This window comes from Aptenodytes forsteri, unplaced genomic scaffold, assembly GCF_000699145.1.
Source record: "Aptenodytes forsteri isolate BGI_AS27 unplaced genomic scaffold, ASM69914v1 Scaffold442, whole genome shotgun sequence".
Lineage (NCBI taxonomy): Eukaryota > Metazoa > Chordata > Aves > Sphenisciformes > Spheniscidae > Aptenodytes > Aptenodytes forsteri.
The window spans coordinates 980,517-1,005,165 of NW_008794003.1; the positions used below are offsets into that span (position 1 = coordinate 980,517).

Here is a 24,649-nt window from a genome sequence, read left to right on the forward strand (position 1 = left end):
CTATAACAGACTCCCAGCAGGATATCTGCCTCGTTGGCCTTCCCCCTCATCCTTACCCATAGACACTCAACCGTACCATCATCACAATCGTTGAGCTCTATACAATCAAAACACTCCCTAACATACAGGGCCACCCCACCGCCTCTCCTTCCTCGCCTGTCCCTTCTGAAGAGTCTGTAGCCATCCATTGCAGCACTCCAGTCATGAGAGTCACCCCACCATGTTTCTGTGATGGCGACTAAGTCATATCTCTCCCGCTGCACAATGGCTTCCAGCTCCTCCTGCTTGCCGCCCATGCTGCGTGCATTGGTGTAGATGCACTTGAGCTGGGCTATCGATTTCGCCCCCGGCATCGGCACGCCACCCCTAGGCTCATCTCATGTTTCCTCCCACTGAGGAGTTGTCTTGGTTCCATGCATGGGGGAGGAGAGAGCCTGTGTTTGTGCCGTTTTGGGGTGGCTTCAATGGGGAGGGGATGTGGATGGCTGTTTTCTTGGGGCTTTGGGAGGGAAATAGAATAAATTGTTGTGAGTTTTGAAGACATCTGTATTTATTAAATTATTAAGTAATCAAAATAGATAGTTACTCTTCCTGCTCCAGTGAAACGTCATTTATCACATTAGCAATGATGCAACAGTGGCCTGAGCACTAACTATAAAGCAAAACTTGAATAACTTAAAATCCTTGACTACTATGTGCTTTCAGAAATTTCTAATTCTTGCTTCCTTTTCTTCTGTGCATTTCCAGTAAGTAGATTCAGATCTCTTTTTATAATTCGTTGCTGGTTGAAACCAGTTCTTATTTTTATAATTGTAATTCTGGGTTTTTGTTTAAATTTAAACTGACTTTGTTAAACTCTAGTAAAGTATAAGAAATCCTGATCTCTGGACCCACATTAAAATTGAGTGGCAAATGAAGAGTAATTGGTAGGTGTTAAAATAGTAAATCCTCAATCTTTTTTGGTCTACATATTTATTTTTAAAAGCATTTTAGGGAATGATGGATTATAAACTTTGAGATCAACAAAGATATTTTAGCTGTGTTAGCGCAGGTATATGAGAGACCCCCAGCTGCATCCTTGTTGCTCGCTCTCTTGTTGCTGCCTGTGCGCTATAGCTGTAAAGTGCTCCAGCTGGGGTTTGCTATAGATAGTTGCATTACACAGATGCACGGTGAAATGGGGTGGAAAATTGTGCTGCTTGACTTTAGTGAAGAGCAAAACCACATGTGCTGTCAACCTTTGTACAGCAGTAAAGGTTTATGGTTGGGTTAATGAGCAGCTTTTTTAAACCATAAATTACAGTTTCTGCAAATATATGATAAAATAAAAAAAGTCTCTTGCTCTTGCTGATTTCATAATGCACAGGTGCATAGCATCACTTTTAGAAACTTCCAAGTATTTAAAGCCTTGTTTTTTAGTAATAGTTTATTTCTATAAATGGAAATGGTTAATGTTAAGGAAGAGGAAGAATATTTTAGAATTCTAGGTGTGTTTTACATTTAAATGATTCTAGGTATCATGGCACTGTTTGTTTTTAATAGAATGCTAATCTGATTTAACCTTTCTAAGCTATATGACACTATCATTATGGTGAATAAAAAGCCATAGTTCCCTGTAGACTAATAAAAACCTATGTTCCTAGGTAATTGAGTTCCCAGATAATGTTTCAAGCTCACATTATTCCTGCTCATGTCAACTTACTGGTTCATTTTATTGAAAAGAATTATGTTTCTCACAAGGCTGCCTATTGTCCTGTCTAGCTGATGTCTTTTCTGGTGCATAGTATGGTCACAGGTGTGAGGGAGCAAAAGCTGTTAAGTAAGAGTACCATAAGTAGCATAGGGAATACCTTTTAGCAGTTGATAGGAACATTAGTAGTTCAGTGAGAAGTGGAAAACTTAAACTCTGTGGATTTCAGGATAGCTGAATCTTGACTTTTACAAGAAAAGAAACCATCTAAACACACAGTAAAGAAGCCACGAATTACATTCATACAAGAAAGCAATGCAGAACTAAATGTCTGTGGCATGCTGAGTGTTGTTGTGATGGGCTGTGCTACTTTTCATCTGAGAAAAATCTTAATTTTTCTTTTCTAAGGAGATTGAATATTTTGGAGGGGATTGTTTATTTGTTTAATATGTATGTTTATTGTTCTAGAGATTTTTAAATATTTATGATGCTTTCAGATGTTAGCCACAATGAAAATCCACAATTTAAGATTTCTAAAATCTGAAATCTGCATATGGCATCTTTAAAAAGAGTGGTTGCTTGTTTAGCTGTGTATTTCAAATCCACTTTCAACAGAAATATCAATACTCTCCAGAAATTAAAAAATAGTATCGCTAGTCTTACAATATACAGATTTCTTTAGCATCAGCAGATAGAATAGGTTTTAATTATCTGAATTTTTAATGCATTTCCAGTTGTAACAAAAAAAGATTACTTAAAAGAGCATCAAAGAAAAGAATGCTCGTTTGCTTTATGTGTCTTAAAATACTTAGAGCAAGGAGAAATACAGCCTGGATTTAGTAAAGATAAATGGAGTGTTCAAGCTACTTACTTATTGCAAATGGATTTAATAGTTTAAAATCTTCCAAACCAATGTACATAGTGTGGAATCCTATTTATAGATTTTGTTTTCCATAATTTGAGTGTGCTGTTAAATTCTGATGTTTCTCAGTGTGCTATTTATGTTTTATGTTGATCAACCAAAAATCTATTGGGTGTACTCAATTGTACACTCTTGTTGAATATGTATTGTCCAAATCTATGACTGTAAATACATGATATGCTAAAATATTTGGTAGCAATGCACAAGGCTATTTACAATATGGAAGAACAGAGAAATGCCAAATGTGTCTATACAAAATATATGCCTCTAGTATGTTCTTTTGGAGATAAAGGCAGTTGTATTTCTAAATGTTAAACATATATAGTAACACTTTTTATCTTAAAAAATAAGTCTTCATCATCACTAAGAAATAGTTGAGGATTTATAGGTGGGTAAATCAGCATTTCAGTTCATGTTTTAAAGCATGGTAGCCTCAAATTTTAAATCCACTAAAACCAGACTGAAGTTTGTGTTAACTGGAATTCTGTGCTTTGTGTCCCCCTAGGAGGAACAGGCTGCTAAACTCAAAGCTGAGAAGATTAGGGTTGCGTTAGAGAAGATTAAAGAGGCACAAGTGAAAAAGGTAAGTTATTTTCAGTGGTTTATAAGATACTTATTCACCTGGAAAATGCAGGCAAAATTCTTGTCATTTGTGTCTATTACCCTTAAGCTGCCCTACATGATCAGAACTCTACAGCGTTCCTATTTTTTTGAGTGATAAAGTACTTTCTCATCTAATCAAGAAAATCCTAGCATATGGAATAACATGTTTTTCTTGAGGAATAGCTTATTTGGCAGCTAGTGCGCATTGAGAAGACTTTGCCAACTTCCACCCAGAGCTGAAATGAAGGTCCAGCCTCCTGAGATTGCCTTTGTATATTAAGCAGTCACACATTTAAAATGTGGGTCCGTTTTCTTTACAGGCCCCTTCCCATTATGCATAGCAGGATTTTCCAGTGATAAATGGAATACAAGCATTCCAGACTATAGACAGGGAGAGTGGAGAAAGTCTACTGACATTATTTGATGCATTATCAAAGAATATAAAGTGTTCCCTTGAAATTTAGCATTCTTATTTTATGTTTGGAGTTTTTCAGTAGCTTAAAATGCCTTTTACAATTAGTGTTTATACATCAAAAGCTGAAAAACTGTCCTGGCTGGAAGGTGGGAATTAACAAGCCAACCAGTGTATTACAACTAGTACATTTTAACTTTTCCACCTGAACAAGGTGTAACAAAGGAAGCATAATGATTGGCAAAAAGAATCTATTGTCTTAAGTTTTTTGATTGGTTTAAAAAATGGCTGCATTTTTCTTTCTGGACAGTGACTTCTTTAAAGTGCCTGTGAAAAGCCACTGTGTTTAAAATCAGATTTCTTTCGCACTAATGCTTCATATTCCCCAGAAAAAGGAGATTTAGTATAGGTATATTGTTTACATAATCAGCATTTTTAGAAAATATGGAGGAAGCAGGCAGAAAGCTTGAATTGCAAATCTGAAAAATTGTGATTCTCTGTGTGCAGAACTCTATATCTATGTTTGTTCCACCTGGATATATGAGAAAAATTGTCACAAAGACACTTTATTAATCAGAACAGGACACTTTGGCAGGAGGGATTTTCTTTCTCCTTAACACACGTTAAAGCACACTGTCATTGTATTTGGAAGACCTTTATATTTACTCTGTTATACTGAAGGAGAACAGTATCTGGTTAAGTGTCCGTGATCCAAATATCTAACCATCATTTATGACTTTTTTCATTTTGAGGGCATGTTTTGATTGAACTTAATATTTTATGCTATTTTAACAACATCTTAGAAAAAGAAACAAGATCTTAAAAATGTGTTTTTATTTGAAATGTAGGAAATTAATCCTTCTTCTTGTTTTCCTAATTTTCTGCTTAATAGTTGGTGATCAGAGTCCATATGTCTGATGACAGCTCAAAAACAATGATGGTGGATGAGAGGCAGACAGTGAGACAAGTATTAGACAATCTGATGGACAAATCACATTGCGGTTACAGTTTAGACTGGTCATTGGTGGAAACCATCTCTGAATTGCAAATGGGTAAGTAATAATTATAAACATTTATAATTCTTATCTATTGATGTAATACTTGTCTATGTCTGTGTCCTCAGAATGATTTAAATTCTTGTCTTCATAATGTTCATCATCCCATTCGTTCATGTAATAAAGCTCATGAATGACGTTGTTTCAGAACAATCTGGAAATGTTTTCTTCTTTCATATTAAAAGCATGTCTAAATTCTAAGGTGTGATATAGGAATTCTACTAATGTCTAGTCACTGAGCCTCTTGGTTTTGATGTGTTCTTCACAGAAGAAGGGATAAAAAACTTACCATGCATCTTCCTCTTTGTAAATAGTATTTTGTACTGATCCTAATAGCTCATACCACAATGTAAGTTGTTCATTTAGCCAAAGGATATAGCATCTGAATGGAAAAGAAGGGGGAAAATGATAAAAAAACCAATATTTTTAATCCCTGTTATCAGAGAAGAATTACATCAAAGAGCTGTTAAGCACCTTACCCGTTGACTAAAGAAAAGCCCAGAACTGAACCGCAATATCTTGATTTCAAATTAAAATGCAAATTAATATTTCCTCTCTCTTTTGGTGAAACCTTTTCTATTTCAGGCAGTGTAGCATGTTAACTTTGCTTATTGTTAGACAAAAAAGGCCATTGTAGGGTGACAAGGTATCCTTTGAATCTTCTACCTTTCATATGAAAAATAACATCTTACTAGGCTCAAAACCTTAAAATTTTAATAAATGAAATCTTAAAAGTTGCCTGAATTTGTACAAATTCTATGTAAATCCAAATTAGGTATATAAAAATCAAATGTGTAATTCTGTAACATTTTACCAATGAGAATAGTATGAATAAATAACCTTATTAGTTCTGCAATAATTTTATGTTTCTATCACTGAAAAATCTCTGAATGTGTAGATAGCAGGATTGTGAACTCAAGGCTCAACTGGGGTTCTTTCCCATCTTAGATTTGCTTTCACAAGACATTTCCATTCACTGTGCAGCCTGGAAAGAATAAAGGAAAAAAATACTGGGAAAAATATTTTTAACTTCTGTTAGAAACAAAGAGCTAGGCTGCAGACAGAAAGATAAACATATTTATCCAACTTAACAGTGTGACTGAATTAAGATTATTTTGAGATGAAACCAGGCTTAACAAATCTCTCTTGTTGTTGGGTGTTTTGCAAGTATATGCATGCCCTACTGTATGGGATCAGTGACATACTGGAAATGACAGAATTTGACTGCTGTACTGGAAGAGTTTCAAGCTAAAGAACAACATCTATTATAATTACAGAATTTTAAATTCAGACTACATGATAAACCTAAGAGAGATGCAAGAGGGTAGAATTCAGTTTACTCTCTCATTTTTCAGTTTGGCTTTCCTTGATCCTTGGTAGGGCAACTGTTACGTAGTTTTTCATAGATTTCACACACGTTTTTTTAAAAGACAATCCAAAATGCAGCCTGTTTGGTTCATATATTTTATACTGGAACTTGAAAAACAGATGAAAAAATGATTACAACAAAGCCCTCACCCTATGTACTGTTGTGTATTGTATTGTGTTATTTTGCCAGTGGTTCATCTTTTGAAACATTTTTTCTGGCAATGCCTATGTAAGAGGAAGGAACTCCTTTATTATAATATTTTCCTTTAGTGAGACACAGAAGACTTACGTACCTTCACAGTGTATTTTACCATGTTCTTGTCAGTTGATTGCTCATTAATTGCGCAGTTCAATAAAACGCAGTGAAAGTTTTAAGCTAACAAACTGCAGAGAAAGACATGAGGCCTGTGGAGTTCCTGATTGTCTTTGCGTTTTATGTGGTCTGCTTCAAATGTGTGTGGTTAACTAGTTTTTGAGGAGTCTGATTTAGGTACATGTACTTGAAGTAGAAGGCCACCTGTTACTATCTAACAGTTTAACCATGAGCTTTAGATGTACTTTCAGAAGAACTCGGTGATATTATTTCCAGAATGCAGAATGAAATGCTTTGCCCAGTTTTACCCTGCAAGTTTGTAACAGAAACAAGTCTGGAAGGTTTGTTTTGGTTGGGACAAAGGTTGTTGTTTGGGTTTGGTTTTGTGTTTTTTTTTTTTTTTAGTTAGAGCAGAGTATGTCTATGAAGTATCTGTGAGTTACAATGTTTTAATTTTAGAGAGTATGTTTAATTATAGGAACGTTGTATTATATGCAGTTTTACGTACCATAGGAGCAGATTCTGTCTATGAAGTATCTGTGAGTTACAATGTTTTAATTTTAGAGAGTATGTTTAATTATAGGAACGTTGTATTATATGCAGTTTTACGTACCATAGGTACATACACACTCAGTGAATAAGTTGTTTCGTGTTTGAGTTCAGTTATTGTTCTTATTGTAATAACAGTTGATCTGTTTTGAAAGCTCTCCAGTTTCGCTAATGAGGCTGCAGTGAGATTTAAGCTTTTGTATCACAGTCCTTTGAAGTTTTTTTGTTTTGTTCTTCCGTTAGGTAACAGCTTTTTTACTTTCTTGGAAGACAGTATTGCTGTGTTGCTGATAGAGCTTGATGGAAGTCGGGAGCTGTAACTCGAAAGCTTCCTAGAAGGGTCTCACTGAGACCTCAGTAATGTTGTGTTGTCGTCTCAAACCTTAATTCATTCCCTGCAGATGACATTTTGTTGCATTCACTCTGCTTAGTATTCTTAATTACCAAAGATGTTGAGATGTCATCTGTCATCTCAGTCTTCATTAGTGATACCTCCTAGTTCTGGATGTGATCAGTGCCATATAACCTCTAAAAATGTGGTGTAATTGATTTTGTGGAAAAAAAAAAAACGTGTTCTGCTTTCAGATGCTATTGAAAGGTCAAGCAAGTCCCAAAGGATTCTGAAAGAAATAATTTGCTGAAATGCCATCGTGTGGCCTATGTGAAGAGGGAACAAATTGAAGAAAGCAAGATTCTACTTCGGTGTCTTAGAAAGGAGGAGAAAGTTGGTCTAGTGGTTTCCCAAAGATGTATTCTTCCTTATTTATTTTAGAATAAGGGTTTTCAGATACTTCTCTACCATTTCAGTAAATTTTCTTCTTTTTTCTTCCTCTCTTCTCTTTTGCCTATTTTCAGTATCTTGTACTAGTGATAACTATTTCAACAGAGAGTCAAAGCTCAGAGTTCTCGGAAGCCGTTGTTGATACATCATTTATTCAGCAAGATAGATTGTAAGAAATAGTGTCAGTTTTCAGACTTCTTCTACAATACCCTCACTACCCATGGGTATTCTGCATTTCGGAAGCATTTTTTTTTCCCTCTAATCATTGTCTATTACTTTTTTTGATACTTCATGAGTGAGATAGTCATTGGGGATGTAGAAACAAATTTTGTGCTGAAAAAGCTGCCTCATTCCTCCAGGGATTGTGTGGACCAGACTACATATAAATGTGATAACCTTCTTATTTGTACTCGTAACATTTGAAATGTTGTCATTTGAGTCTGCTGTGTTCATGTGGCATGGTTGGCTTTGTCGGGTAAAAAAAAGAAAAACGCTTCATATGTTGATGGAACTATAAGCCTGAAGAGATGGAAGTGAGTGTGTTGAGTGAGTGTATGTGTAAAATTAAACCAGGCACGTCTGAAAGTTGACTTAAGTTCTTTTAGTTTCTTAATGTAAACTTCTTCCCCATTTTAGTAGACCTTGAACTCTATTTTCTCTACGTATATGCCTTGTCTCCCAGATATGAGTACAGAGTAGTTTCTATCACAAAATGTGACAGATTCAAATGTATTTGCTCTCTTGTTATTGCTGCAGAAAGGATCTTTGAAGATCATGAAAATTTAGTTGAAAATCTTCTGAACTGGACAAGAGATAGTCAAAACAAACTAATGTTCGTGGAACGTATAGAGAAATACGCACTTTTCAAGAATCCCCAGGTAAGCCTGAGGTTCATGTTGAATGCGTGTGTGCGTGCACACATGCACGCCTGATTGCCGTTTCTTACTTTTTTTGGTAGCGTTCATTTTCATACTTTTATTTCGATATTTGTGTATATATTAAAATGCCAGGCAACTTTACATTTTGGCACTGTGTACATCCACATTGTGGTTGGCACAAAATCAAGTCCCTAGCAGAAAACTATGAGCTGAAGCAATCTGTTTGCTAATGTGTTTGTGGGTAATTTTAATGGAGATGAAGGCAAGCAGTTTCATGGCATTTACACCAATACTTAGTGCTGTTCAAATATGTAAATGTGCAAGAAAGGTGTTGGCAGATACTGCTAATAGTAATGCCTCTCCACTGTGCATTCTTACATTGCTGGCAAGAAGGGGAAGAGAAAATCTAAGAGAATAGCTACTCCATGGTCAAATGGCAAGTGAAGAGAAGAGAGCATGTGTCCCTCCCTGTGGAAGCTGGGACCTGCCTCTATTCACCTGCGTTTCCTGTTCCCTGGCTAGGAAACCAAAGGCCCCTCTTCTCTTTCAAATGGCCTCGAAGGCCTCTCTTCTTTCAAATGGTAGCTACAGATTTGGTATCCAGCAGCAGTTCAGTGTTGTAAGGGAGTGGAGGAATAGAAACAGAAAAGCAGAAGGTGGCTCTTTGAAGAATTTGAATTGAAAAGAACTGGATATAATATCACTTGATCTGTCTCTTAACTCTTACCTAATGTATTCCCTTTCGGGGTCACAGATTATTTCTATATCTGTATGGCATTTATGTGGTAATTTCTTGGATTTAAACTGAGTATCAGTTTTGCATGCTCATCCTTTGAGACACCATCAGTGTTTCTGATTATTTTTTTTAAACAAGAATTGAAAACCAGTTCTTATTCAAGTGCTTTGCAACAAAGCAGCAAAACTCTAAATTGTTTTTAAAAGCTTGTAGTTGATACGTTTACTATCAGTACATATGGTAGACACTGTCAATAAGAATGAGGTACCAGCATAAACCTACTATCTCTCCTTGGTTTAAAATACTGAACTGGCTAAAGTTTGTGAATATTGGTTTTTCTCCAGTATAAGAGCCAGGGATTAGGAAGAGGAAGATTTTCATTGTCCCAGTCCTTTCCAAGCTGAAGAAGAGTACAAAACTTCTTACTAAATAAGATACAGTACCTATGCATAGTTAGGTTCCTTTTAAGAAGACAAGGAGTATTTAATAATTCTTCATGAAAAATAAATAGTTATTCAGCAAAACTGTCAGGGCAAGGTGGAAAGAAGCACATTGCTTCTGTGTGTGCTTCTTTGAACACATAAATAATGGCAGTATGTAACAAGTTTAAAGATCTCTGGGGTTTTTTTATATTTTTGTTCTGGGATTTTCAAGTTCATAATATTTTTATTTCTGTATTTCTGGATGCATTGTGCCAGGCAGCTGTTTGTTTTGTGGAAAGCCAGGAAAATGTTGTTTGAGGTTTACTTAAAATAAGAGTATGGACTGATTGGTATTTCTGGAAAAAGTGGTTATAACTTAGTTCCATGTATTATTTGGCAGTCTTACAGGTAGTTTCAATTCGACTACAAAGTTTTGTTCACTTAATGTATTGTTCTTAGATAATAGCTGTTTTTCTCTTACTGCTACAGAAAGGTAAATGAGAAATGTTATTTGGCTTGATTTCAGAATGCCTATAGAAATATTAAGCTTTCTCTTGTTACAGAACTATCTTCTGGGGAAAAAAGAAACCTCTGAGATGGCAGACAGAAATAAAGAGGTGCTGCTAGAGGTAAGACTGCCAAAACAAACAGGGCATAGTGGTCATTTCAGAGTTTGAAGCTAAACTCTAAAAGGTTGTGGTGGTTGAAATTGATGGACGGAGCTGAATGTAATTCTGGAGCAACTGTGAATGGAATGTGTTACATTTGAGGTAAATGGCTGTTTTGATGTTACCCTGTTTCAGATAAGATCAGTTAATAAAAATGTGTCTTTATTTTGTTTAATAACTAAAATTCCATACACCGTGATAATCAAAATGAGATTACCTGTAACTGTGGCTAAAAACAGTCAAAATTTGCAGAACTGTCACCTGTTTCTTTGACCTGTGGTAGTAGAGATTTTTTTACTAGTACTCTCCAAATGGTTATTCTCTACAAAATTCTATAGCATTGGTTCAGTCACTGGTCTATGTTAATATTTTAAATTTTGTTAATAAGCAAAGTAGTTTAAAATTGTTTCAGTTACATTTTAAAATAAACAACCAAATATTAAATTTTAAAAATGAGTGACAGAAAAGGAAGTCAATTAGTATTGAACACATTAAATAGTTTACAGAACTAAGGACAAAAAAAAAAAAAGAGTGTGGAGCAAATAAAGCAAACAGTAACCATAGCCTCCGTAAGCTGAAAACTGAATGGGTTTGTGACACTTTTGTCAAGACATACCCATGCTGAAGTGTCACAGCTTCCACTTGATTTCCAGAATAATGATTATGATTTCAGTAGTTACACAACAGTAAATATTTTTGGTATTTAATTTTGGATTATACTTAATACAATTTAACTTACACGTAGCATATGTATGCTGTTAGTATATTATTAATATGGGTTTTAATAGTGGTCATGTGAATACTGTGGATCAAAAAGATGCTTGAAGCCATGAGATGCAGAGGGATGTAATCCTGTCTAATTCTTTCTGTCTTCTAGGATTACTCATAAATCTCTGTGCTGCATATTAATCTGGAGTGTATTTAAAGCATTTGTTTTCCTCTGTTAGCTCTTTATAAATAGAACCTTAACAGAAATTGCAGTGTTGGCAGTTAGTAGCAACAAAGTACTCATGGAATGAATTATAGCTGTGTCTGATGGATATGTAATTAGGTTTTGTGTATACTTAGACTTATGAGGCTAAATCTATAAGGTGACCTCGTGACTTTGAAGCCGGTAAAGCCATTGGGGGATCTATTACTGATAATAGAAATAGCAGTTAGAAAATCTTTACAGTAGCTGCTAATATTTTTGTTGTCAGTCTTGTGCTGAGAAACTGCTAAGATACCCTATTGTATTTGTCTGAATTATGTTATAGCTTCTACAATTGATCTCCTTTTCATATGTAGTATTTCCTATTACTGCATGAAAAAAAGAGCCGTCCCTGTTATGTGTGCATTCCTGAAATAAAGAATTTCAGTCATTAAAAACAAACCACTGCATGCTGTATGTTCTGTCTCTTTCTCTCTTCCCAAACCACTGTGTTTATCGGCAGGAATGTTTCTGTGGAAGTTCTGTAACAGTGCCAGAGATTGAGGGAGTTTTGTGGCTGAAAGAGGATGGTAAGAAGTCTTGGAAAAAACGTTACTTTCTTCTTCGAGCTTCTGGAATCTACTATGTCCCTAAAGGGAAGGCAAAGGTATGCTATTTTAAAGCAATTTCACTGAATTGTTTTACTGGTAAATCATGGACACAAGAGTCAGCCTTAAATTTTGGTTTAGCTATGCCTTGCCTAGCGCCACATCCCTTAATTAAAAGTGCAGCTTTATCATGGAAATATTGTGTAAATTACTGTGGTAGCAGTTGATGTGTAGGGTGTAACCCCAAATTTAAAAATACAAGAAGACAAAGGTCTGCTTTTTGAGTGAGCTCAGGGGTAGATGTTCAGAAACACTTGAGGAAAAATGATTGGTGGAGTTAAGAGGCTGTCTTTTCTCAAGCAGAATTCAGATGAAGGACAAAATTGCACTGCAAATGCCAATCATAAAATATCAGTGTAGCAGTTGATGTGAAGGGTGTAACCCCAAATTTAAAAATACAAGAAGACAAAGGTCTGCTTTTTGAGTGAGCTCAGGGGTAGATGTTCAGAAACACTTGAGGAAAAATGATTGGTGGAGTTAAGAGGCTGTCTTTTCTCAAGCAGAATTCAGATGAAGGACAAAATTGCACTGCAAATGCCAATCATAAAATATCAGACCAACTCCACAATCAGTCTGCATAATTTTATTTGGTTTAGTTAGTTCATACAAATAGGATTCTTTTTGGACCAATTTGTGCTAAGTTTTTTGAAACTGGTAAATATAATACCATTTCTTCAGTGTCACTTAATGCTGTTCTGCGTGAATCAATAATGAAAAGTAAATAGAAAGCTGCTACAAATGCATTATAGCTTCAAGGCTGAACTACTGTGAGTTCAAGTTGTCCATGAATCCATCAGTCTTGACAGCATCAATTCATCCCCAGTACAGGAAGTCCACCTCCCACACAGCTGGCAATGAAGAGGAAATCTCTGTTAGCACATCAGCTCCCTTTAGAGCTGAATACATCTCAGATGTTCTTTCCACAGCCTTTTGCTTCGTTAAAACAATCTATATGTAAGATAGTCTGTTGAAATTCTGTGCCCTACAATCACTGCCAAACATCATTAAAATTATACTCACGGTCACATTGGAATTTGGACACCTTGATTATTACCAAGACAAAATGTAACCAGCAGCTGTTAAAAAGTTCCTAGTCAACCAGTCCTATTTATTTTCTCCTGATACCAACTCTGAATAAACATTAGTAGTCTGGTGTAATATGTTGTCAAAAGGCAAAATGCAGACAAAACGCAAAAAACCAGACTGAATTTGGAAAAGGATATCCTGGTTAAAAATGAATGTCTGATTTAAGAGTTTATGCATGGCTGTATCTCCTTCTTGTATTGGAGATTTTCGAATCAGATTGAAACTAATATTAGACCTTAACTAGACCTTATATTAGTATTGGATCTTAACACTGGACTGACTTTGTCACTGTGTGGTTTTCATATAAAGATATTTTGTAAATGATTATTTTTGTATTTAATAGGTCTCGCGGGATCTTGTGTGCTTTCTACAGCTAGATCATGTCAATGTTTACTATGGACAGGACTATCGGAACAAATACAAAGCACCCACAGACTATTGTCTAGTGCTAAAGGTAACTTGTTAATTGTTTTAAAATTTCTCATACTGAAAAGAGCAATTAAAGATCTTGAAACATTTCCACACTAATCTTAGTCCCTTGTAGTAACTCTGCTTCCTAATTGTGAGCAAGAGCTGATTAACACAGTATTAATCCTGGGAGAGATTATAATTTAGAATACACTTCCTATACTAATATAACAATTGGAAAACTATGCCTGTTGGTTTTCAGGGCAAATGTCTCAATTATTTTCATTCTGCATGTGAGAAATCTAAATTGCTTTAAGTTACAGTGACAATGAGAAAGCAATGTTTAACTGTGTTTTCTGTGGAGTTGTTGTAAAGAGCCTCCTTGACAGAAATACAGTAAAAAAAAAAAAGAGAAAATGCCATGCGGGGACTAGTGCAGAGGGGAGAAATGGCTATGAATCACTTTCTTCCCCATCAAGCTGACAGATTTCCTCCTCCTGCCGGAAGATCTGTGTGGATTGCATGGTGGGGGAGGAAAAAAGATCATAGTGAGCAGCAGAAGAATCCAGAATACTGGATTCATCTAGCACCCTAGGTTTCTCTGACAGTGGACTTTCTTTATAAGCTGCTTAGGGAAAAATTAGAAGTACAGGACAGTCTTGCAGAGATAACTTCCACAGAATACTTTTTCAGCCTTTAGAAATTTAGGGAGCCAGGGAGTGGATCTTGGCTGTTCAATAGCCCTAGGTGTATTCTTACTCTTTGAGTATGCCCTGTCTCTTTTGGCATTCCAAGAAACTTTTAGAATGCTGCAGCAGTTAGGTACACCTTGTATGCTCTTTTACTTGTTCTGAGCCATCAGTTGCTTTCCATTTCGTTTTCCCCTAGTTCTTGTATAGGAAGTGAACAGTTAGTGAACAATTGTTGCCTGTTCTCCATGCTCCTCAGGACTTTGTAAACATTTTTATATTGCCCTGAATTGTCTTACTTACAGACTGATGAATCCCAGTCTATTTAATTGTTCATCATACTCTAAAACAAAACACTAAACTCTTTTTGTCCCTTTGGCAACTCTATACCTTGCAACAATTTAGGTTCGGTGAGATAATACCCCTTGAAACGCTAACTTCAGGGAGTTGCCATCTTCTCAGAGTGTAGGTCCAGAGTTGTGCAGAAATTGGTATTAGAGAGTCAAGTCTACCCGTATTGCCCAACCTGAGGGAAAGGGGATGCTGTAAAGGAAGAAACTTCAGAGTATAAAGGACAGGTAGAATGAACAAGTAGAAAAAAATGTTATGAAAGCAGTGACCTGATCTTAAACTGTGAGATTAATAACTTGAGTACTTCAAGTTATTTTAAATTGCATCAACTCATCTCCCAGTCTCTTGACTCCCACACAGTATTCAAAATGGTGTCAGCTCCTGTAAGATAGCTAGCTACAAAGCTATTTTAAAACAGGTTTTCACAGTATGTTCATAGCAAGTAAAGTGTCTTCATGGATTTGAAAATGGTATGAGTAACAAGAGATGGTTATAGTTGTACTTACAGTTTTCCTTTGACCTCTTACTGTCCCTGATTTGTAGCTCATGTGGTGTTGCATATGTCAGTACATTAGAATGTTTTATGTGCCTGGAGTGTGTGGCTGCCTGTTCACTGTGTGAAAAAAGGATTTAATCTTCTGGTAGATGGGGCAACATGCATTTGGGCCCACTGAGAGGTAGACACTGAATATCAAATATGGGACATGATATTAAGGGAGAAAGCATACAGCTGAAAGTGGAAATATTTTCCATGTTCTTATAGGTCATTGGTGCAGTTAATTGAATGCAATTAAAAGCAAAAATGTCAGTTTGTAGATATTTATAAATTCCTTGAAGTAAATTGATTTCTTCTGCTTACATGTCACTTTCTATCCGCATCATATTGACAGGTTAATAGTGAATTATTTTTTCAGACTTGTTGACCACACAGAATAAACCAGACTAAGTCTTATCTAAGTAGATTTTTTAAAAAAGTATTGCTATTTTGAGCATAAATGAAGACATGAAGATGTTAAAGTCAAATTTTAATGTGTCTAAATTGTCCCTTATTGGCTTATTTAGGTAAATTAACGGGGTAGAGTTAGTCGGGTAACTTAGACAAAGTGAAGCTATGTTTTCAGTGTGGAACTGATGAATCACCAAATTACTATATTTAGCAGGATTGTGTTCTGCCTTCCTCAATTCTTAAAATGTTACCTCAATGTTTTATATTAGTACCAATGTACAGAAGCCATACAGGTTTTTTTTAATAGAAACTCAGTTTTGTGCCCCAAAGACTCACTAAGCTGGGAAATATCTTCAAAACATGAACATGTTTTTTGGAGAGCTGAATGGCAAATACAAACTCAAAGGCCGGTTCTCACTGAAGTCCAGAATGGATTTGTCTTTACATGTTTGCTTCCTTTGTCTATCTTGAACCTTACTGTTATGATGCTATGCTATTGTTAAATATAAAGTTCATTTGCTAGTATATATTAGCTCCTTGGTCCTAAATGTTAGATTTCTGAGAGGTTCTTTTATTTCTATATAGCCAGATTTTTTAACAAGTCTGGGGAAAAGATGGCTTGTTAGCAAAGTCATTTTTTTGTGCTTCTATAGACTCTTCTTTGTTATACAACATGTGTGTGAAAGAGGCTGGTAGTGAAAAATGAAAACAATTATCTAATATCATAATGAAGTTAGTTACATATATTCTGTTTATGGAGATAAACATGTTCATGTTCATTTTGAAATAATTATGTTTGGAAGACAAAAGGAGAAAGTATTCTGAAAAGAGATTAAAAGTTCTTTGATATATGTTTCAGAGAGTCTTCAGTAAAACTTAAATACCTACGATCATCTAGCAAAACTGTGTGTCACTGAACTGTAAGCTGACAGAGGAAATTATAAGAACTTGAGTATTCAGAGTTGCCCCGACAGCTGTGAGACATGTAACTTCTACAGCATGGACAGGAAACAACTCAATAATCCATCTAGAATGATTTCCAGTGTCTGCTTTTTTGAAAAATATACATTTCTTTCTTGACTGCTGAATTGATAAATACAGCACCTTTTCTGTTTTTTATACATGCATGTGGGAGCAGCAAGTATTTTAGATGATAGCCCCATATCAGTAGGGTGGGGACCTTGAAGGCTCTACAAGCTGAAAATGGAATTGTGCTTAATAGCGTGTCATTTGTGGAGTGTCTCACTCAAGCCATACAAAAGCAGAGAAGACCAGTGTGTTTGTTTTCCTCCAGTTCGTTTTGGTGTGAGAGGAAGGTGAAATATATTAGTTGCCTCCCTCAGGTGGTGAGTTAGTCCATAGAGCAGTGAAAGGAGACAACTCTTTAGTCTTTGGCAGTCTCTTGCTTGTGTTTGGAAAAGGTTTTTAAAAGCTGAGACTGTTCTGACAATTTGGCTTGAATGTATAAAGATTTCTAAAGAGCTTTACAGGTACAGAAGACTCTGTTGGTAGGTAGAAGGTACAGCACTAAAATACTGAAAGATTCACCCTTTCTTAGTGTTTCAAACCTGAAGTCAGTGCACACTGGACACACTGCCAATCTATGTGTGAAGCAATCCCCACTGCCACCTCCTGAAATACTCTCAAACATTTTTAAGTGGTCTCAAAATACAGACTACTGTTGAAGAGCTTCCAGCACTAAGTTTGTCTCTATAGACCTCAACAGATAAATGGCTTTCCTTGCATTCCTAACTATTAAAATATTGATGAGGATTAACAATTTTTCTGCAGCATCCTCAGATCCAGAAGAAATCCCAGTATATAAAGTATCTTTGCTGTGATGATGTAAGAACTCTACATCAATGGATCAATGGCATCCGCATTGCTAAGGTAACCTCCTCTAGGCAGTCTTGCACTGTTACCATGAGTTGTTGTCAGTATCGGTTTGAAACCATTTACAGTTACTTAGCAAAACACATGCTAAATCTAACTTCCCATGAACTGTACAGTCTTCTTACATATTTCATTCCGTAGCAAAATTGTTAGGCTTTGTTGTTATGATAATTCAGTAATTGGGCCCTTTCTTCTTGTTTCTGCTGCACCTCTTTGTCACATGACAGAGTTCTAACGTGGCTAGATTTTAGCCAGCTCCTTTACAGATTTTAAAAAGAAGGCTTATTGGAAGAGAATTGAGAAAACAGAATTGTTTTCTAAGATCCCCAGGTTGGCTTAGTTTATTCATTGGCCCATTTCTTGCTTGACACTATCTCTTCTAGCATAAGTAAACTGTTTTTCTTTCTTTCAGCAATTCACTAATAAAAAAGCAAAAGGTTGGGGGAAGGGAGTTGCCACTTTTTTTAAATAAAACAAAATGAAATTTGCACTGAATTGATGTTGCCTGAGCTCCTTAACAAAGAGCCTGTTGTTTTTCTCTGGGGGAAAAAAAGGTGGAATAGAGAAGCCAGAGGTGGAGCTCCACAGTCTGAAAAGGGTACACAGCCTTTACAGTTGTTAAATTTGTCATTTTGCTTAGTATGGGAGGCAACTATACATGAACTATCAGGAAGCATTGAAGAGAACAGAATCGGCATATGACTGGACTTCCTTGTCTAGCTCCAGTATCAAGTCGGGCTCCAGCTCATCTAGTTTGCCAGGTAATAATGTGATCTGTCTCATAATAGAAAGATTTAATTACCTTTTTTATCATCTGCTATCTGGAGACCTCAAGAGAGACTATTGCCAGAAATGGACTGTTTCTCCAAAGTCTTTCATGCTATTTTTAGTCTAAAACATAGACTTTATGTTTAACATACATACATATATAAAGCAGCATATAAAAAACTTTTTATTATATTACTTGCAGTGGTGTATGTATTTGGAACATATAGTACTTTCTTGTTCACCTCCGGAAAAAAAAAAGTTTTTCTGATACTGAGAAGAGGAAACTTCCTTTCAAATTCCTGATGTCTCTATCTTCACCTATCTGAAAAAAGAAATCAAATCTATGTTTTGCATAGAGATTTGCGTGTGTAGCTCTTAAACTGCTTTTGTTGACTGAAATATTTGAAATTGGAAAATGAGAAATAGTCCCTGCCCAAAGGCAAAGATCCAAACAATCTCTTTAGAGACAAACTTTGAAAATACTGTTTCTGTTCCTGTGTCAAACTGTGTATGCCTGCAGTAATATGCTCCTGTTCACCTCTCAGCAGGACTGGGACTGTTTTTTTGTAGCACATAACAGTTTAAAAATTGATGAGTCATTTATATAGTCTCAATTCACTGTTCAGAGCTGACACTCTGCAAGGTTATTCTGAACCCTCAGGGGCAAGTTTCATTATTGAAAACAGGTTATTGTGTGAAAGTGTTTTGTCCATTGCAGATACAGGTCAGGAAGTAATGCTACTGAACTGGAAAGGTTCAGAAAGTAGCCTGTGAGAATGAGCTAAGCAAATCGAGCCTAACTGGGAAGGCACCATGTTTTTTCAAATGTGTGGAACAGCTTGCCAGGTGTAGCAGTAAATTCTTGGTTACTGACAATTTCTCCATCCAAGCTGTGTTTTTCTGATAAAGTTTCTTTTGTGGGGAGCTGAGCCACAGCCCACCAGCCATGCATGTTCTGCCAGAGCTACAATCCAGCTTGTGCCTAGATGCTTTTTCCCAGGACAGCTTGGGACTACACAGAAAGCAGGTGCCAGGCTGGATAAATCAGTCTGGCAGTGGCTGCTGCTGTCTTTTCAAGATACCCTGTGGACCCAGAGCATCATCTGCATTTGCTAGTTACAGGATACGCATCATTCCTTCCCTTCACTTGAGGAATGGAGCAGTCAGAAGCAGACTGCTGCCTCGGCTAGCGTAGTTTGCCTGTCCTCAGCCTATGTCCAGTGTCTGTTTCTAAGGTTGTGCTGGGAAGGAGTGTTGGAGAGAGCAGTCTGCGTGCATTGCATGAAATGGGGCTTTTCCCAAAGTGCAGGAGCTGTTGGGTGTTTCAGAACCTATACAACTGCAGTGTGTTTTTACTTTGCAGCACATCTGACGTGCTGTCATCTCTGTGGAGCTTCAGATTTGGTTAATACCAGGGATCTGTTGCACTGTTTTGTTTTCCAGACAGCAATGGCCTGTATGTGAGCTAGAGCTTATGCAGTAGTTAGTGGGAACAATGTCCTTTGGATAACATGTTTAACAAGTGTGACTAATAAATGTCACACAGAGTTGCATTATAAGCACAACGACTTTACTCTCACATTCAGAAACATATGCTAACTATTTTTTAACTTTCTTCTAAACAGAATCTCAATCAAATCATTCTAATCAGTCTGACAGTGGAGTTTCTGACACCCAGCCAGCCGGACATGTCCGTTCCCAAAGTATTGTCAGCTCCATGTTCTCCGAGGCCTGGAAACGAGGCACTCAACTGGAGGAATCCAGCAAGGTAACAAGAAGACTTTAGTTTGAGAACCAGCGCCCAACAGAATGTACGAGACAGAGTGATACTTCTTCCACCTCTGTCTTGAGTGGGATTTCTTCTCTTTTTTTACTCTGTTATTGACATACACTGCCATATAATTGTTTCTTCAGGAATCACTTTTTCAGGGAATTCAGCCCTGGAACCTTCTGTTCTTGCTTTTATTTGTGTGCACAGAAGCCCTCTGTTCTTTGAAGGCATGATACAGCCCTTCCCATAGAATCCTATTAACCAATGTTGAATAAAGACAAAATAAAAGGATCAGCTGTTAACAAGTTGAATGAAATTCTTTCACTAAGATCTTTCTCCAGCTAACTAGCCACATCTTTCCATTGTAAAGATGTGAATAACTGAGACCTGAAGGCAGGTATATCTATTTAAGAAGTACTCCAGTAGTTTTTACTCAAATGTTTTCTATTATATTGGGTGGAAATGGAAACAGTAACCATAGACATGGTCAAAGTAAAATACTAAAATTGACAGCAATTGTGGCTCGAGGCAGATTTGCTATCTCCTGTTGCTGGTAGAGAGTTAGAAAAGATTTTAACCCATTGAAGCCTGGGGCTCAGGTCTGTTGTGGTTTGGTTAGTTTTCTGTCCTTTCTGTGGTAGTTGACTGGTGTAGTTCCTGGGGAAGACTTCCAAACACAGCAGAATTGCCACTTAAGCTGGTTTGTCATCAGGCTCAAAGGAATTTTCAGGTTCCTGAACAGCCATGACGTCGGTATTAAACTGCAGGAGTTACATGTGGAAGTACCTTGGGCAGGATGCTGTGAGAAGCTACGTTCACTCCTGTCAATTTTGAATCTTTCCCAGACCCCAGGTTCAAGCTAGAGAAGCAAGCTTTTTAAAACTAAAACCACAGGTCACTACACCTGACATTGGTGTATCAGATAAATAACTAAAGATAAGACACAACATCACATTTTCAAATAAGTAAGCACATGTGGCACAATGTGAAAACTGACATGGCTGCATTCTTTGGTATTCATAACTTTTCTGCAGTGCCTGCTGGCTTGGAAATTGTCTGATTCTAATAGTAATGTAGTACTTGGCCCAGGAATGCAGCTTGCTAAATTGTGATCCAAATTTCTCTACTGCATGAGTGCAACACCTGGTGCATGTTCATCAGCAGTTGGCTTGTGTATGTGTACAGGGTGCATCATTTCTGCAGGAGCGGGGTAGATGCAAAGATGGGGCACTTGAGTCTATCTAGCATGTATCCAACAGAGGTGAAAGAGTACTGCTATGAGAACTGTAATGTTATTTTTTCCTAAAGTTTTGGTTTTAATGTGAAAATCTTGCTGCTACGCTCTCTGTGAGCTTTTAGAGAAAAGTTTGAAGTTTACCGCAGTGGGGTCACTGGTGTTCTTACCAAGTCCACAGTGCTGCTGGCAATTGCTTATTTATATAAACCCCAAGAATTTTTGTTATCTGAATAAAGCCATTTTAAAAATAAAATATTCAGACTGCTCCCTGTTGAGGGCCATCCATGGTTCAAGATTTCATCAATTTGAATTCCTTTCTATGCACAAATCGAAGAAAAGGTATGTTTCTCTTCCTTGTGAGTAACACAGGTGAATGAATTTCCCTAAAACTTCCAAAGAATCCAGATGAAATGAACTGTGTAAAATATAATTCGAAGCCATGCTAAAAAAATTCTGAGTAAATTGGTGACAAATTTACCTTCAGTGAAACTACAGTACATGCTTTTTTATCCTGTACAGGTCTGGCCCAAGGAACTTTAACTAATAAATCAGACTGGCAGTGAAAAATGGTAAACTGTGTAGCAAGAAAGGAAATGACACAAAAAATTGTAATTTACGTGAAAGGGTAGTTGCAGCAATACTGAGATATGCTAGTTTAGGCAGATTAGTCTCCAAACAGTTAAATAACTGTTTGGAGAGGAGGTAGTTACTCCACAGTGGTTTGGTGACAAAGCTGGCTTAAGAAGTTCATACGGGCAGGTTGCTGCAAGTGGCAGAATTAATGGAGACTTGTCCAGCATGTTCCTTCCCCTTCTGCAACAGCTCTCTCCCTCCTTGTCACCCTCATCATCCCCCTCAGCAAACAGGGCAGAACAGAGCATGCTTTAGCTCAGCAGGGAGATGACATTGAGGCTGGCCAGCCAGCCAGGATGTTGTACTGGTTGGCCAGTGGCTTACTGCTCAACAAGTTAAAAATGGGTGAGTTCTGCCTGCTTTTCCCTCATTTACCACGTGCCAGTAACTTCACAACAATTTCTTGAAGTTGAAAATATATTGAGATTTCTAGCGGTCTGTCATGCTCGACTGAAATTTGCTAACCAATCCAAAAGCAACTGGCACAGGAAAAGAGACGGCAAACAGTTCAGTTGCAAAAGCTTGTTTTCTTAGGAAAACAGCTAAAAGAAAAAAGCACAGTTGTTATTTTAAAAATAGATACTATTCTTTTTATAGCATTTCTGAGTGTTCCAGATAGTCATGAAGATGCATGTTACAAATATGAATTGATAGTATGCAGTAAGTAATTTTTCAAGATACACAGAAGGACATCACACAGTTATAAGGACAGACAAGGACAATGATCTGTTTCAAGGTTCTTCTATAAACAAAGTATCACTGAATATGTTTCTGGTTGTGGAAATTTAATTGATTCTGTGGAGATGGGAGGGGCTCCCCCTCCTGAGATGCACGATATTCTTTTTCCCTGTCCTGAGTGTTTAATTTGCTCACTGTCTTCAATGGATACAAGGAAAATTCCTCTCTTTCAAATATATCCAAGATTAAAAAAAACATCTTTCCCAAAATGCAGGTAATCTGTCCACTTCATATGTTGAAAGATTGCTGTTTGCCCAAAGAATACTTTATTCATCTGTTCACATTCTTCACAGTTGGGCAGTGAAGATCTCACTATGTCTCATTTTGCTTGTTGGATTTTGAACACGTTATTTCAAATGGGATGCTACAACAGGCATCAAAATGCATGCTCACTGTCTGTGCTTTAAGTGACAAATTCAAGATTCTCCAAGGTCTTGCTATTCAGGGATAGCTGTTCTGTTATGCCTTGGTCTCCCTCTCTGTCTGTTTTATGCCGCTTTTATTTTTCCTGTTGCCTTTTGCTGTCTCAGGTGTCAAAAGTGAAGCTCAGCACACCCGTGGTGCCTTACACAGGGCACAATTAAGGTCAGGTGGTGCTACTTGAAAATTCATTAACCTGGGTGATTGGGAGAATGGTAATTTACAGACTAACGCTTGCAAGAGATCAAGATTTCTCTCCTGTTTTGTTATGTGAACACCTTGATTTAGCTCCAGAACTTTGTTACGCTCTTACCTTCCAGACCTCATGTTGACAGGTAGAAGCACACCCCATGTGTGTTGTAAATCACTGTTTGTTGTTTCTGACTCTAATCCTTTCGGTGTTCTTCTGCACATATAGAAATTCTGTGCACCTGTGTTTAGAACAAAGCAATATGCAAACCTGCTCAGACAGTGCAAATGAGCATAATTGGGCTAACTTGTGGCAAAGTATCTAATAATGAAGTATAGATACCCAGTGTGGTCAGTTGCTGTGTCTGTATTGCATTTCTAATGCATGTTTCTATGCTGTGCACTGTGAAATTCACAACTTGGCTTGTAGCCAAACCACTTTGTATTAGGAGGATATTTATAAACTTGAATAATGCAATTATCTTTAATTTTTAACAGGAATGTAGGCTTACAATTTTAGAGAAACAATTTAACTTGAGCAAAACCCAACGAGTAGACTAAAACATTGCCTGCTGCTTTCCCATTGCTCCTTCCCTTAGTCAGCTTCTCCCTGTCTTTCCTTTCTTTTTCTGCTTAACATAATAGTTGCATGTATAGCTTTTCTTTCCCAAGCTAACTTTCTTTTGCGAATCTCTAAACATTTCCTTCGTGGGAAGTTTTCCTAAGAAACCTCAGTTCTCCCTCTTTTTCCTCATTTTTTTCTTTGCCAGTCTTGGATATCAGAGCATGCGGAGTGGAAGGATCTCAGTAGTATTCCTGCGTAGAGCTTGCTCTTCACGTGTTTTAGAGCAGTTCAGGATTTCTGCGTTTTATATCACCGAACCGTGTAAGGCCTGAGCTAACCAATGTAAAGGCTTGACAGATGCTGTGGGAGGCCACGTATGGTTTAACTCTAGTCTTAGTGAGCTGAGGAGATGTCCGCAGAGTCTCTTGCTCTGCCTGATGTCTTCTGTTATGGCCTGTGGCGCTCTGGGGAGTGCTCTGTTTGGGTCATTATAGTTGCCCAGAGGAGGACCAGCAATTCTCAATGGGTACAGCTGCCTGCCCCCCAGAAGTGACAAGGCTGGTGTACTTTCTCCCTGACATTCAGCCTAGCTTGGAGTAGACCCTGCTCCACTGATTCTTACCAGCTCCCCTCCCTGCCTGCCCGGTCAGACTGCACGGTCCAGGCTTGTCAGCGTATGGAATTGTCTCTTGCTGCATTGTTTTGCTAATACTTCCTGCATGCTGTAATCTGCCACTTAATTTTTAATGACAGGCACATTTAGACCTTGACTTTATAATCTCTTTGTCTCCTTCCCTCCCTCCCTCCCTCCCTCTCTATCTTTTTCCTTTTCTCCCTTTCCACTTTCACTAAAAATCCCTTCCCAATAGGCCCGAATGGAGCCTGCAGGTCGGCCCTTCATGTCTGTTGCACCTCCTGTGTCCCCACAGACAAAAGTGGCGACCCCCTACACAGCATCGCAGCCGTCCCCCCCGCTGCCC

General features: G+C 37.4%; 1 protein-coding gene across 1 annotated transcript in view; it reads left to right on the top strand.

The window, feature by feature from the left end:
- Positions 1-20,175, top strand: part of RAPH1 (Ras association (RalGDS/AF-6) and pleckstrin homology domains 1) — a 54,606-nt gene extending 34,431 nt beyond the window's left edge. The window contains exons 5-13 of the mRNA XM_009289445.1: positions 3,118-3,195; positions 4,520-4,679; positions 8,450-8,571; positions 10,293-10,358; positions 11,831-11,974; positions 13,405-13,515; positions 17,247-17,345; positions 17,989-18,109; positions 19,742-20,175. Of these exons, the coding sequence (XP_009287720.1) occupies positions 3,118-3,195; positions 4,520-4,679; positions 8,450-8,571; positions 10,293-10,358; positions 11,831-11,974; positions 13,405-13,515; positions 17,247-17,345; positions 17,989-18,109; positions 19,742-19,902 (1,062 nt within the window). The 3' untranslated portion in view covers positions 19,903-20,175. The remainder of the gene's footprint in view (positions 1-3,117; positions 3,196-4,519; positions 4,680-8,449; positions 8,572-10,292; positions 10,359-11,830; positions 11,975-13,404; positions 13,516-17,246; positions 17,346-17,988; positions 18,110-19,741) is intronic.
- Positions 20,176-24,649: the final 4,474 nt, after the last annotated feature.